At 36.3% G+C, this 14,602-nt stretch overlaps 2 protein-coding genes and 1 long non-coding RNA gene across 3 annotated transcripts; 2 read left to right on the forward strand and 1 right to left on the reverse strand.

The window, feature by feature from the left end:
* The first annotated feature begins 2,981 nt into the window (after window positions 1–2,981).
* Window positions 2,982–5,100, forward strand: LOC147402290 (uncharacterized). Its single transcript, XM_086443899.1, has 2 exons — window positions 2,982–3,165; window positions 3,471–5,100. The coding sequence occupies exon 2, from the start codon at window positions 3,699–3,701 to the stop codon at window positions 4,554–4,556; it is 858 nt and encodes a 285-aa protein (XP_086300025.1). The 5' UTR covers window positions 2,982–3,165; window positions 3,471–3,698; the 3' UTR covers window positions 4,557–5,100.
* A 1,007-nt stretch (window positions 5,101–6,107) lies between these two features.
* Window positions 6,108–14,135, reverse strand: LOC147402291 (putative linoleate 9S-lipoxygenase 5). The gene is given in 13 exon segments (XM_086443900.1): window positions 6,108–6,731; window positions 6,733–7,093; window positions 7,658–7,703; window positions 7,706–7,920; window positions 7,991–8,123; window positions 8,126–8,294; window positions 8,379–8,486; window positions 8,560–8,645; window positions 9,096–9,309; window positions 9,413–9,546; window positions 9,652–9,892; window positions 10,739–11,031; window positions 13,799–14,135. Coding segments are annotated over 13 exon segments (2,664 nt in total). The 5' UTR covers window positions 14,040–14,135; the 3' UTR covers window positions 6,108–6,308.
* Window positions 8,534–10,080, forward strand: LOC147402292 (uncharacterized). Its single transcript, XR_015178867.1, has 2 exons — window positions 8,534–8,670; window positions 9,088–10,080. It is a non-coding gene; the product is annotated as an uncharacterized LOC147402292 (long non-coding RNA).
* Window positions 14,136–14,602: the final 467 nt, after the last annotated feature.

Raw genomic sequence — 14,602 nt, forward strand, 5'->3', positions numbered from 1 at the left:
ATCGTACTCTATGTCTTTACTTATTAGATTAATGTTGGAGTGACCTCAGTGGGGGACATCTTGACGTGGTGGCGCCAGCTCGTAGATGAGTTTTCTTCGAGATACAAGTAAAACGCATCTATGGACATGTCCCTCACTGAGGTCACTCTAGCACGACTTATAATGAGAGAAGGCAGAGTGAATGTGGTTGGACACCAAAATTTGAGTGGTTATAAATGCCCCCACTTTTATATTTAAATTTAGAGTTGTGAGAATCTGACTCCCCCACATGGCATACTCAAAATACTCTCTTGACATGACATGCGTTAGAACAATAGATTTTTGCCTTGGGATATACATTTGCACATCCCCATAAATATTTGCAATTGTATATCATGAGACAAAAAGATCTATAGTTCTAGCACATGCCGCCATATCAGGAGAGTATTTTGAGTATGTCACTTGAAGGAGTCAGAAAATCATTACTCTTAAGTTTAATATAATTAGGGTCATTTTGATAAAAAATCAAGAAAACAATCCAACACATCATGTGTCTTAGTTTTCAAAATTACATTATCCTTTTTACTATCTAAACTTCAAAATCCTTTAATCAATATTTTAAATTACAAATAAACCCTTCTAATTATTTGCATCAGTCCCAATTCTAAGACTGAAATAGGTCTAGAAAGTAAAACCATTAGAATGGAACAAATTTTGATTTTGGTTAGATATCCTAACCAAGTCGTATTCAAACTGATAAGACTTGAACCCAACTTACAAATAATAGTACGAATAAAGTTAGTAGAAACTCTAATAGGGGGTTATAACTAATAAAATGTTAATTGAGATTGTTTGGATTTATTCATCGTAAATAGATTATAATCCCAATTAAAAAAAATATTCAAGTTGAAGAACTTAAAAGAACACTCAAAAGAACATAGATGTAAACATGAAAGTATATATGAATCTACTTTCAATGCCATCATAATTGAGTTCAAATTGAGGGAATTGAGGAACAAGATTTTTTGATTGACCCCAAATCTTTGGAATAAAACTTTAGTGGTATTTTATGACTAGATGAGTACCCAAATCCAACCTAACCTGACCCAACCTGTTAGAATAGCTCAAAATAGAGAAAGGTGTAATTTATTGAGTCAACCTAGCCTCACTAACTTACTTAGATTTCTAATTTAATTAAGGGTTGTGAGCTCATATTGTAGCATCCACAAACATGATTTGATCCCACACGGATGTAGTGGACAAAATTTTAATAACTTTGAAAAATAAAAAAAAACATTCATAAAAAAAAAAATAATAATAATATATATATAGGTCCCGTTCAACAACAAACATTTTGGCAAAACATTTTTCAAAACATGGGTTAGAGGTTTTGGAATGGGCTGATTTTTGGTGAGGATGATCTCCTAGATCATCCTCACCAAAAATCAGCCCATTCCAAAACTTCTAGCCCCAGTTTACAAGTTGAAAAATCGTGGACCGTCCATTTTTTGTAAACCATTTTTGATGGGGTTAGAAGTTTTGGAATGGGCTGATTTTTGGTGATGATGATCTCCTCACCGTAGAGATCATTCTCACCAAAAATTAACCCATTCCAAAACTTATAACCCATGTTTTGAAAAATGTTTTGCCAAAATGTTTGTTGCTGAACAGGACCCATATATATATATGGGTCCTGTTCAGCAACAAACATTTTTCAAAACATGGGTTAGAGGTTTTGGAATGGGCTGATTTTTGGTGAGGATGATCTCTATGGTGAGGAGATCATCCTCACAAAAAATCAGTCCATTCCAAAACTTCTAGCCCCAGTTTACATGTTGAAAAATCGTGGATCGTCTATTTTTTGCAAACCATTTTTGATGGGGTTAGAAGTTTTGGAATGGGCTGATTTTTAGTGATGATGATCTCCTCACCGTAGAGATCATCCTCACCAAAAATCAACCCATTCCAAAACCTCTAACCCATGTTTTGAAAAATATTTTGCCAAAATGTTTGTTGCTGAACATTTTCCATATATATATAACACCATCAATTTCAACACCTTGGTGAAGCTCAAAACAAATTTTGTATATATATTTTTTTAGTTTTCCCATGAAATCTAGAAATTTGTGCCACTGTGATAATTCATGTGTGACCAATGATCCTTAAAAAGAACATCTCCCACCTAGTTACCCATACTCATTTATGGGTCATTTGGTGTTTATGGGTAGTCACTTTGAGTATCATGGTATGCATTCCAATCATGCTACTCATAAATATTCTAACATATTTTTTAATTTCACTCATATTTAAAACAGTTTGAAATTGTAATATTTTAATATAATTGTCTGAATTTTTTTCCCTTAAAAAAAAAAATGGGTCAACTCTATGGAGGACTTATTTTGGGTAGTCAAAATCTCATGACCCAAAAAATAATGTGGGAATTGGGATAGATAGAGTGGGCTGGATCCATCCATTTTGGACTCCACCACCCAAAACAACAGTTTAGAAGGGGATGGGTACTACCGCAGAGTTGTTCTAAGAATTTCTAACTCTTGCACAAAATAAAAAATATATAAAAATTAATTAAGAAAATGTCTTTTTAATTTATTTATGAATCCGAATCATAAGCACTTTGAGTAGAGTGTTGAAATCCTCCTCTCACAGCTCAACACATGCCATGTAAGTCGTGATCCAAGGAAATTTCTCTTGGATTGTGCCTTATATGAGACATGTGTTGAGGTGTGGATGGAGAGTTTCAATCTTCCACCCTAGGTGGGTAGGATCTGAACTCAATCGACTAGACTTTGACAGATTCGAGAATCATAGAACTGTGCTCCTCGAGATACAAGATTTTCTCGAGATACGTTTTTATGGGGATAGTGCAGCCGTGTATCCCAAGGAGTGCAGTTCCCTACCTTGTGACGTCAGGTAGTCGATTGAGTTTGCCACGTGGAATAATCAGATTATCACGATTCTAGAATAATATGCCCCCGTCTGAAAACGTTATCTCTGTCCCTAACAGTCGCAGTCTCGTAATCATCTATCCTCCTTTCTCTTTGAACCCATGGCATTGTTTCTCAAAATCTTTCAGAACTTGAGAGAGAATCTGTTCAATTGAGCTTCATTGTGAAAGTTGGCATCATCACGGCCTTTGGTTTTCATCTCTAATCCATACGGTTTTGTCAGGTAAAGTAAACCTCTCTTATATAATTCTACCTCAGAGAGAGAGGTTGATTTTTGCCAAAACTTGGTTTTTTTTTTTTTTTTACTATTTGACCTCTCCTGCATCTGGGTTTAATTTATATATTTTGGTTAATTTTTTGGGCTCTTTTTGTGTGTGTGTGTGTGTTTTTAATCTGATTTTGAAACACGTTCTTTGTTTGTCTCCTTATCTTAAAAGTTGAACTTGTTTTTTTTTTTACTCCACAGAATTGTTTTTTGATTATGTTGTCTTATCTGTAAACTTACTGATTTATGTGTCTGTGAAGTAGGGGCCTCAAAGAACCCAAATACCCATATTATACCTACCTTTGAGAAGCTGTTTCTGAAGCATGTAAAGGCATGTGTTGTTGAATTCATCTTTGTTTCATTTTAATTCTTTCTTTGTTTGATCTATTTCTTGTAAATTCAAAACAAACATCAGATTGTTAGCCTCTAATTAGAGAGAGGGAGAGAGAGAAAAAAAAAAAAAACAGAGAATTTGGGTTCTTGGAATCAGGATGATTGATTTCCCATCCTGTTTTGGTGAAAGTGGAGCTCATGTCGTCGATTCTTCATCCAATACTAGTAAAACTGCACAGAATTTGGTTACATGTTTTTATCAAAGTAGATTACATGGTCGTTCTTGCCTGATTACTGTCACATGGAGTAAGAATTTGATTGGTCAAGGCCTTAGTGTTGGAATCGACGATTCTACCAATCAATGCCTATGCAAAGTCGATTTAAAACCTTGGCTGTTCTCCAAGAGAACAGGGTATAAGAGTTATGAGGTAGATTCGAATAAAGTCGATATGTATTGGGATCTCTCCTCGGCTAAATTCGGGTCTGGGCCTGAGCCATTAGAGGGATTCTACTTTGCTATCGTCTTCAATAGAGAGATGGTTCTCTTACTTGGTGATTTGATAAAGGAAGCATACAAGAAGACCAATGCCATACCCATTCCTTCCAATTCTCTTTTCTTTGCGAAAAGAGAACATATTTTTGGGAAGACAGTGTGCGGAACCAAGGCTCAGTTTTGTGACAATGGGCAGATCCATGACATCAAAATTGAGTGTGATACAATTGGACTCAGTGACCCATGCCTCGTGATTCGTATTGATAGTAAGGCAGTGATGCTAGTGAAGCGGCTTAAGTGGAAGTTTCGTGGCAATCAGACAATCTTGGTTGATGGGATCCGTGTAGAGGTGTTATGGGATGTCTATAATTGGTTGTTCGGTACAACTCAGGGAGATGCGGTTTTCATGTTCCGGACTTGCCTCTCGGCTGAGAAGTTGTGGGCTTGCTCTCAGGTATCCAAAGATTCCCAATTACGAGATCTTGAATTTTCACTGATTTTGAATGCTTGGAAGATCGAATAGAGGTGGCTAATGTATAGTTTTAATGAGTGGTGATTTTTGTTCATGATGTGTGAAAATTACGTTTGAAAATGTGATTTGTAAGTGGGGGTCCAATTTGTTTCCTTTTCGATTAACTTGAACGGTTTGAATATATTGGAAACAATCTCATTCTTTTAATTGGTTGTTCTATATGCTTTAACATGGGGATATATAAGTTGTTTTTGGTTCACTATTGAGAATTCTATGTGGAGAATGATTTGGTAGATCAATTTGTACTACTCGCTCTTTCCTTGAGACATCAATAAGCCATACCCAATGTGACCCATGGAAGTAAAGTTTCTTTTGCCGCCGCTCTATGATTGGTGAGTCTCAGTAACAAACCTATCTTCATTGAATCTCAAGGTGATTTATGTGAAAGAAACATTACAGAAGAATTATTTGATGCCACTTTCTTTTCTTTCTTGCTTAATAAACATTGACATGGTTTAATTTCCCTTATGTTGCAGGAACTTAGAATATTGAGGCTGAGAGAAGTCAGATCTATGTGCGTGACTCAAGTAAATGGTAATATATTCGTTTCATACGTTTGGTGAATACTTCCTCCTAGTTGTAGGTTTTAGATTTATTTATTTATTTTGCGATATAGATGTCACTATACAACACATAAATTGCATCATTGGTCACTTATTATTCAATGCCTATTTTCTTGTCATTTCTAATAAGGTATAAAACCAAATGATTTCCTTATATGTGACAATCTTTCGTTAGGCAGACAGTATAATGGATAGAATAATGATTTTCTGACGCCCCCCTCTGACATACGCCCCCTGACATGGCATGTTCTAGAACCATATATCCTTTTCCTCAGGATACACAATGGCACATATTTGTAGGGATGTGCAGTTGTGTATCCCAAGGGAAAAGATCTGTGGTTCTAGCCCATGCCACGTCAGGAAGAGTATGGGGGTGTATGTCAGAGGGGGCGTCAGAAAATCACAACTCTAATTGATATTTACATGGTAGCAAAATTTGTTTAATTGACTATGGCTAGTGTAGTATCTACTCTTAGTGGGTACACTTTCCCTTATGTTGTGGTTTCATTGAAAGGAAGCTTTCCTCGCATATTTCTTTTTCCACAAAATATCCTGTACTTTTTAGAAAATTGTATATTTAATTTACGTAAAATAATAACTTGGTAGTACATGGGAGATGTATTGATGAACCTACTAATATAACTTCAAACAATTAGAATGTGAGATCTCCGGTGGGACTCCTCAAATGTAGGTCTAATGAGTCCTACATGTGTGTCAGATGTATATGACATACAATATAGCTCACATTTCCGCTTACAAAAAGCTGATAACTTGTGTCAATGTTGTTGTTGTTGGTTTAGTTTCTGTTTTGTTTGGTTTCTTGTATTTTTCTTTATTGTGTTAGTTAGGTCTCCTTGACATCCTGTACTTTTTCATTATAAATCATATATTTGGATATGTCATACTTGATGTTTTGTCGAGAAAATATTTGTTTGACACTTTACCTTTCATAAGTGTAGTCCGGAAATTTTGTGAGAAATTCCAACCTTATAATTTTGTGACAAGGCTTTGATTATGATGATGATTTGAGAATCTGTACATATGTTTGTATTTACGACATTATCAAGAAAAAAATTCCAAGGATACAAAAACCTATATAGTAGTCTTTTATATGAGCATACACCTTACTAAAAAAAGGTTCACTGCTATGAAACTATTAAAAGAACATAAATGGAAAGCCTTATATCGAGACACTGTTAGGAATTCCACGGCCAGTGAGTCCACCAACACGGGTATAATTCGAGGTGTTTGGATAGAGCAATGTGTATGGCACCTTGACGGGTCCTAATCGATTCCTCCAAATTATATTGTTGTTCATCTCTATAATTCTATTTTCAATCTCCACTAATTTCTCCCCAAATCGCTTAAACGCTTCCAATGCCGCTCCATCCTTTGTCCACTCAGGGGTGTCTCTCTGCCCGAGATAGACCTCATCAGAAGAATGCCTTGACAGGATTTCTATTAGGGATACACCGAGGAGGGTTTGAAGCTGATTCGTGATCGTTTTTAGGAACAAAAGGTCGGGATTTGACTGGAGCTCAACATACTCAGGTGTGCCAGGCTCGGGCATGAAGCGGCGGCTTATAGTTGGGCGGTTTGGAAGGTGGGCGGTTTGGAAGGTAGCCCGCATATGGGTACTGTCCGAAGTTGACGGCTGCATGGAGGGCCAAGGCAACCCATATGATGATCGAGCATGTTTGGGTTAGCTCGGCGAATGTCTGCATCTTGGGCCACCATGGTTCATTCTTCTTGTCACCGTGGCCCACGTCACGGAGCTCGGCCCACCAAGATTGGAGCTCGGCATCACCTTGGATCAATTCATCGGTTGGGTAGTAGACAGAGCAATATTCATGGACCCATATCTCGATTGCTGACCATATCTCAAGCCCATCAACAGCATATGGATAATCCTCAATCAGTAAGCGAAGGCCATGGGGGTAGCTCGAGTCTGGAACTGCTATTCCTCTGTAAGAAGCAAATGGCAATCTTAACATTTTAGTTGAACTCAAGTTTCGAGACTTAAACATAGGGCATAAAATGTGTCGGATTTTGTCCGAAATCCGAATTTAGCGGGTTTGGGTCCATGGGGTAGATCTGAATAAAAATGGGTCGGATATGGTTTGAAGTCCCATGATCCGAGTCAGATACGGATCCATCCATATATCTGTCTAGATTCGAATTATATATTGTTTTGAAAATTATATTTTTAGGTTTTCCAACAGATCCTTTTCTACTACTTTAATATATAACATAAATTCTTTTAAATTAAATGATTATAATGGTAAAATAGAATAGTATTACAATTAACAAAAAAGTATTGAAGAAAAAATGTTGAACTATCGGAAATTATCCGACCTGAATCAAGCAATTTTGTCGGGTCAGATCCGGATTAAGTGAAATCAAAATGGTTCTGGTATGGCTTCTCTAGGAGGATCCAAGTCGGATTCAGATAGAAATTCAGATCTGGATATAGCTTGAATCCCACCCATTTTAAGCCCTACTTATACATGTTCGTGCATTTTGCTTTACCTCTTGATGAGATCCGCGGGGAGTGCTTGCTCGGTAAAAACCCAACCTTATAAATCACAGAAGACATTTCCATTGCATATTTAGCTGGAAAGACGGTGTTCTCCACCACACCGCCGGCATTAATGAGGATCTGCCGAGCCAAGGCATTTATATTCATCGTATCCCTAAAGTGAGGTTTCAAAAGGTTGTGGATCGGATGAAGAACGCTCAACTGTCTATTTGTTGCAATCACGAATGGCTCGATCACTGCGTGCGTGTTCAACCTACAACAAGAATCACACCGTTGAAAAACACATTGCATGGCCGGCCTTTTGCCTATAACCTACTACTTACCAATGGCTGATGAGTTGGTGAACACCAGAATCGTTCACAGCAGCGTAAGCTTTCGCTAGTTGCCACACTGAACCCCTCACGCCTTGGTCATTAGGTGTGAAGACCTTATTGACGGCACCATGTTCTTCCCCTTTGGGTTTGGTAAGCTCAGTTCAATTGCTAATGGTTTCAAGGTCCCATCTTCTTTCAACAAGAGGAGCGTTCTCGTGGCGTAAGTTTTCGTCGTAGTTGTGTTTATTCGGTTCAAGTATGGCATCAATGTGTCATGATGATCTAATATGAATAGCTTCTTCTTGTTAAGAACCTACTCAAAATTCACATTTTTAGTCCCCCCATCAGTAGAAACTATATAGTTATTTAGGACATAAGGAGATTACTGCATTAGTACCTCATCTACTGTTAGCCCATTTAGATTCTTTTGTATATGTATTTTGCTTATTGAACTTGTATGGTTGCCATACACTTTAGGATCAAGCTTGCTAGTTGGGGGAAACTCCTGGAGAACAAAATTTTGTTAAATAATTGAGAAAGAAACCAGAAACATTATCAAACAAGAAGCATTAATTTACTTGGAGAAGACGAATAGCAACGGGGTTCACTCCAGCGAGCATTTCTCGTCCAAATTCTTCGTCTGTCCTCCAAGCGAACTTGTCTTCTGCAGAATATCACAATTCATGAAGGTTTCAGCTTTTCCTACTAAATGTTGATTGAGAGTTTTGATAATTAAAATAGAGGGCTGTTATTGGCATCCGAAATTCTTAAATTATTTATCACACCGTAATTAAAGATTAAAACGCACCATTCAAACATTACAAAAGTTTGGTTCAAGTTATTATTTCAACATTACAAAGCCTTATAACACATTGAAACAACTTTACAATTACGATTAGGCCCATAAAAAATCCTAAATCTAACAAATAGAAATCTAAATAAAAATAAAAATCGAGAGTTTCTAGTGCCACCCGAACTTTTACTTAATTCTCAACCATTGACTTGTTTTTTTTGTAAATTTTAATTGAGGTGTCAATAGCAGCTCTCTTAAAATCACAAATGCATATTTCTATCTATTTGTCTGTCTATATTTATGTATGATACAGTGGCTTACCTTTGATCACTTGAGGTATTGGGAATTTGAGGAGTTGATCACCATCGGAACGAAGGAGTTCTTTAAGCAACGCCAACGAGATAAAGTTCCTAATTCTGTCAAGTGGACCGCTCGGTCGTTTGATCCCTCCTTCATAAAGGTCTAGCACATCTTGGAAGGTGTCGAATTCATTTGGGGTGCTATTGCAGAAAGCTTTCAGCACCGAGAGCAAGAACTGAAACAAGGATTTTGGGGTGTTACCGCAGAAAGCTTTCAGCACCGAGAGCAAGAACTGAACCAAGGATTTTGGGGTGTGTTACCACAGAAAGTTTCAGCACCGGGAGCAAGAACTGAGCCAAGGATTTCAGAACGTACGCGAGGAAATCTGACATCTTCAGATGCCCAAACCTTTCATCTCTTGGAACATAAATGTCTAGGCTTAGAAGTGGTAACCTAGTCTCGGTTTGGGGATCTGTTAAGATGATATATAGAGAGAGTACTATGAAATCTTATATTTATATCAAATAGGAGTAGAAATGGTAACAAAATTAAGAGAAGGATTATTTGAATCTCTAACCTGTCTCTGTAGGTTCGCGGCCTGTCCTTCCCCTACGAGGGTAAGGATACTCTGTAGACCCTCCGAGAACAGGACGAGCATAATTGGGACCCTTGTCGGGATCACCGAGATCGTTGTAGAATGCATAGTCATAGACTCGATCCCATTCCTTGAGTTTTCCTGTACCATCTCCTCGAAGATTCACGAGTTCTTCTTCCCTATATTTACGTAAAGGCTCTGGCGTGTTGATCGGGAGGTAACTCTGCAACGATATTTTTAGAATATGTATCTTATTCATTCAAGTTATAGTTGAAATCCCACTTTAACTTTCCAAAATATTGTTAAGGTTCTTAAAGATTTATCTGAACAAGCATAAATTATGCTTTATGAACATTGTTACCATTATTTGTTCTTGAAATAAAGAGGCATAGCTTTTCAGTTCTAATGCAAGTTATGTGATCGTGCATGTCATTTCATCAACTCTTTTAAGCAAAATCAAAGTAATTCAAATAGTTATAAAAAAAAAAACTTACCCATCATGTTTTTAATTTGGCATCTCCCCCCTCCCCCTTTTTTCTTAAAGTATGCTCTTTATAATTCTTTTTAAAGGGTTGTTTTATACTGGTAATGCCATATTTGTGTGTGTATATATATATATATATATATGAAGACCGTTCAGGACAAAATTTTGACAACGTGTTTCGAAACATAGGTTAGAAGTTTTAGAATGGACTGATTTTTTGTGAAGATGATCCTCTATATTGAAGGAGGTTTATTCCCTTTAGAATTGTAGTAAAGTGGGCCATACAGTTAAGTTTTATTATATAGATAGGGAATGCTAACGTCCAAGACTTCATGGGGACGTTAGCATTCTTCAACACATTCACTTTTCAATGATACTCTTGTCCTTCTTATCTTTTCGTAAAAAGGTAAGGGTATGTTGTCTTTTCCATAAAAAATGTTTATTGGCATCGATTGTCAAAGCATTTATGATAAACAAACAATCGGGTCAAATTCAAGTTTGTGGTTACCTGTCCAATTTGTAGCACCAATTTTTTTTTTTTTTAATTCAAATAATGGGAGACAATGAATGGACCACACTGTTTACCTGATTGGAGAAGAAAACCCGATTGTAATTATAGCGATGGGCTGGGTAAACCCAAGAATTGCAGATAAAGTGGATCCGACCCGTACCCGGAACATCTTCAAGTGTGAGGGTCTTGAGATAGAACTCACTATGGTGATAGTTGTTGATCATGAAAGCTCCTGGAACCCCCATTTCTTCTTCATCCCACTCAAAAGTAACCTTGTAAACGGACTCTCCTGCCACTATTGGGGAAATTGTCGTTATCCAGCCCTCCAAGTGCGCGGCCCGTCCAAGCCTCCCTCGCATTCCTTTATCTGCGCGTTTTATACCATGGCCCAGGCCCACTTACTGATCAATCAATCAATTAATCCAGACCCTTGAAGCTTCTGACTTTGATGCGGGGCAGCCGCTTCAAAATGTGAAGGAACCTTCTTCGTTGCAAGACACATGGCGTTCTGAATTTATTTCACTCCTTACATTTGAAATACATCCTTGGAAATGGCATGTGTAAACCAATGGAATAGGTTCCTTCAAAATTTTGAAGAGGGCTGCCCGCTTCAAAGTTTTTTCCCTTGAAAACAATTGAACCGTTGTATTGTGAAGGGCACACCAGTATTAGGGGTGCAACTTGATTTGGTTCAAGCCGAGAACTGAACCAAACCGATAGCTTTAGGGTGATTTGATTTGATTTGGTTTGGTTTGGAACAAGTTGGGGCTAGGTTCTGGGTTATGAGAATGGAGAACCGATCAATTTGGTTCGGTTCTCATATTAAGCTTGTACAAAACCAAATCAAACCAAGAACCGAGTCCTTATGCAATAAATAAATACTCATGTATAAAATAATTATTATAAATTATTTTAGGAGTTAGGACATAGATTAATGATCTTTTATGGATTAACTAATGACTTTTTATGGAAAGATTAGCGATTTATTGTATAAAATTTTATGTTTATATTTTTATTAAAAAATATTTCTTACAATTTATAAAAATATTGGAAACCCATAGAATCGAATCGAACCGAACCGACTTTAGTTTGGTTTAGGTCAGTTTGGTTCCAATGGAATTTGATTCGGTTTTGATTCTTATTTAGTAGAACAAACCAACAAACCTATATCGGTTCTATTCCAATTTGACCTCAAATAGAACCAAGTTGCACCCCTAACCCAATATCCTCCAAATACACTCAATACTCTCTCTCTCTCACACATACATAAATATTTAAGAGAGAGAGAGAGAGAGAGATTTTGTTTGACTTCCTTGGAAAAATGAATTTTGTGGAACCACTATTTAATCTCGATGAAAAGTATTTATGGTTCATACGCACCTCCACAACATCAAAGTGCAAAATGAGGTCAATCTAGAGATCACTCCATCATGACTCAAGAGAAAAGAGTTGATTTTTAGCAAGGCTGGGGCCAAGGTTTTGCTCTGGTGAAGACAACCAAGAGCAAAATAAATTTTTGTGGGGGTAATTAATAGAGGAAATTTTTAGAGGTGGATTTTCTTATCCGATGTTATATGTCACAATAACTCATGTGACTTTAAAAATTTGAGGGAGGGGGGGAGCCACCCTTGAATCCGTCCTTGATTTTTAGTATAATTTTAAGACTCGTTGACTCAACTTTAAACTCAGCCGAGTCAACTTGACTCAATTGGATTTTGAGGTGACTTGGCTCTTCAATTTGATGGAACTAAATAGGCAACTAGTCAGGTCAAAAATTCTGCGTAAATAGGTGTTGATGGAAATCCAGTTACCTAGAAAATCACCCTAAATAGGAAATTGAATTTCAAAACTAATTAATTAATTAATTAAAAGGTCTTATTAATGTGTGTGCCCTAATACAGTTTGGAAATTGGAATCTTAGGGTATTTTGATAATATAAAAGAAAAAAAATTTAAAGGTATTTTCGATACAAAATATAATTCCCAAAGTGTAGTTATTGCACTTTAACTTGTGCCCTTAGGGCACATGTTAACAAAATCCTTAAAAGCCCATAAATCGTATTTTCCTGTCCATTTTCCATTTGTAAATAAACAGACTTTTAATGTTGTGTTATAAATGAGAGAAATGAGAGAAGAGAAGAGAAGAGAAAATATATGAGTTTCTCTGCATTTCTCTTGTTTGGATTGTTGAGTGGGGAGAGAAAAGAAAATGAGATAGGTGAGTTTTCTTTCTCTCCAAAAGTGGAGAGAAGAGTAGAGAAAAAGAGAGAAAAATCCTTTTAAAATATTTTATAATTCCAACTCTGTCTTAGATCTCTTTGAAGATATTTTAATATTTTAAAATTTTCCTTAATTCTCTTCTCAATCCAAACATGGTGGAGAGAAACTCATTTATGTTATCTTCTCTTCTCTTAAGATGATTTTATTTATTGAAAAACATTATCTTAGGAAAATTATTTTCAAAAAAAAAAAATAATATTTTGTGTGAACGTGCAGACTTTGTTGCATATATGATAAAACTAACTCTCCTTGAGAAAAATGTTGGCAATAAAAATATAGATTTCTTTAGGAATCATTTTCAAATGCACCATAATAAACAATTTTGTAGAAAATTTGATTTTTTAACTTGTTTCAAGCATCATCAAACGCACCCTATAATAAAAATGGAAAAGGGGGATTCTAACGTCCAATAACAATCAAAACGAATGGATGGTGGAGATTTTGTCCCTTTAGAAACTGATACCTAGGAATCTAGTACAGATCCCTATGATATGGTATTTTTCTTTCCATCACAACTGTGCGTCGGGCACCGAGTGTCCAACGTGATTGGACCATAGAAAATCCCCAAAAAAAATAAATAAAAAGAGGAATTAATATTTTTATGACGGAAGGAACTCCCTAGCTCATAAAGTCCAGATCATTGATGATCCTTGGGAATAGTAACTTGTGAATCCGTTGACTATCTAACGGTCTAGAGCTAGGGAGAATGTCCTTCGCGAAATGGCAATAACACATTGAACATTTTCCAAAACTTTCCGTGTCTCTTAAGCAGGGCAATTTGTAACAAATATCAAAGGGTTTGGACTATGGTCTTTGGAGTCCGAAAATAAGAAATTTTGAAGTAAGAAAACAGACCTGTGTGGTCAGCATAAACAGCACTAATAAGCTGCAACGATACTCTTTTGCCGAAGAATTCATGAACTCGATCACGAAAAGATGCGTGGAAATCGTTTAAATCTAACACATTCTTCTTCATCAGCACAACAGACCCTTTGATCTTCGTTTTCTTCTTCGAATCCATCCCATCGTTCAGGTTGCTTTCGCCATTTCTGCCTATCAGTAGTTCTATAAACTTCTGTAACCAAACAAGACACATTGAGAGAGAGAGAGAGAGAGAGAGAGATGAACAAAAGATACTAAGTTAGTGGAGGAAATGTGGTCTTATAGACGATATTTATAGGCGAAGACTATCTCCAATTGGTTCTGTAAAGGAAATTTCACTAACAACATTTCCACATTAATTTCTTCAACTACACGGGTGGAAATAACATACCAACTTTTATTTATAACACACCAATCATTATTATGTTGGCTAAACGATTGGTGTGTCGTAAGTAAAATTTGATGTGACAATAGAATTTATCTTCTAGAGACGTTTTGACGTCTGAGATATGAGAAAAATAGTGGGTTTCTTGAGATCACTTTTATCCCTTCTAAAAAACTATGAACTCTTTAATATCCAATTTATTAAGTATTAATTTAAAAAATAAAAATTTAAGTAAAAATCCCGTACTTGAAGTATAAAGAAACATGTTTATTCAATAATATTTGAGTTACTTCTACATTTTATAATGACATGCCCCTTACTTGTGGTCATCTCTTATTGATTAAAAAAAAAAAAACTTGTATCTCTTATCAAAAGTAGTAATCTTTAAATCA

The sequence above is a fragment of the Akebia trifoliata genome, chromosome 5, assembly GCF_017979445.1.
Source record: "Akebia trifoliata isolate Shusen 1 chromosome 5, ASM1797944v1, whole genome shotgun sequence".
In the NCBI taxonomy this organism is placed as follows: domain Eukaryota; kingdom Viridiplantae; phylum Streptophyta; class Magnoliopsida; order Ranunculales; family Lardizabalaceae; genus Akebia; species Akebia trifoliata.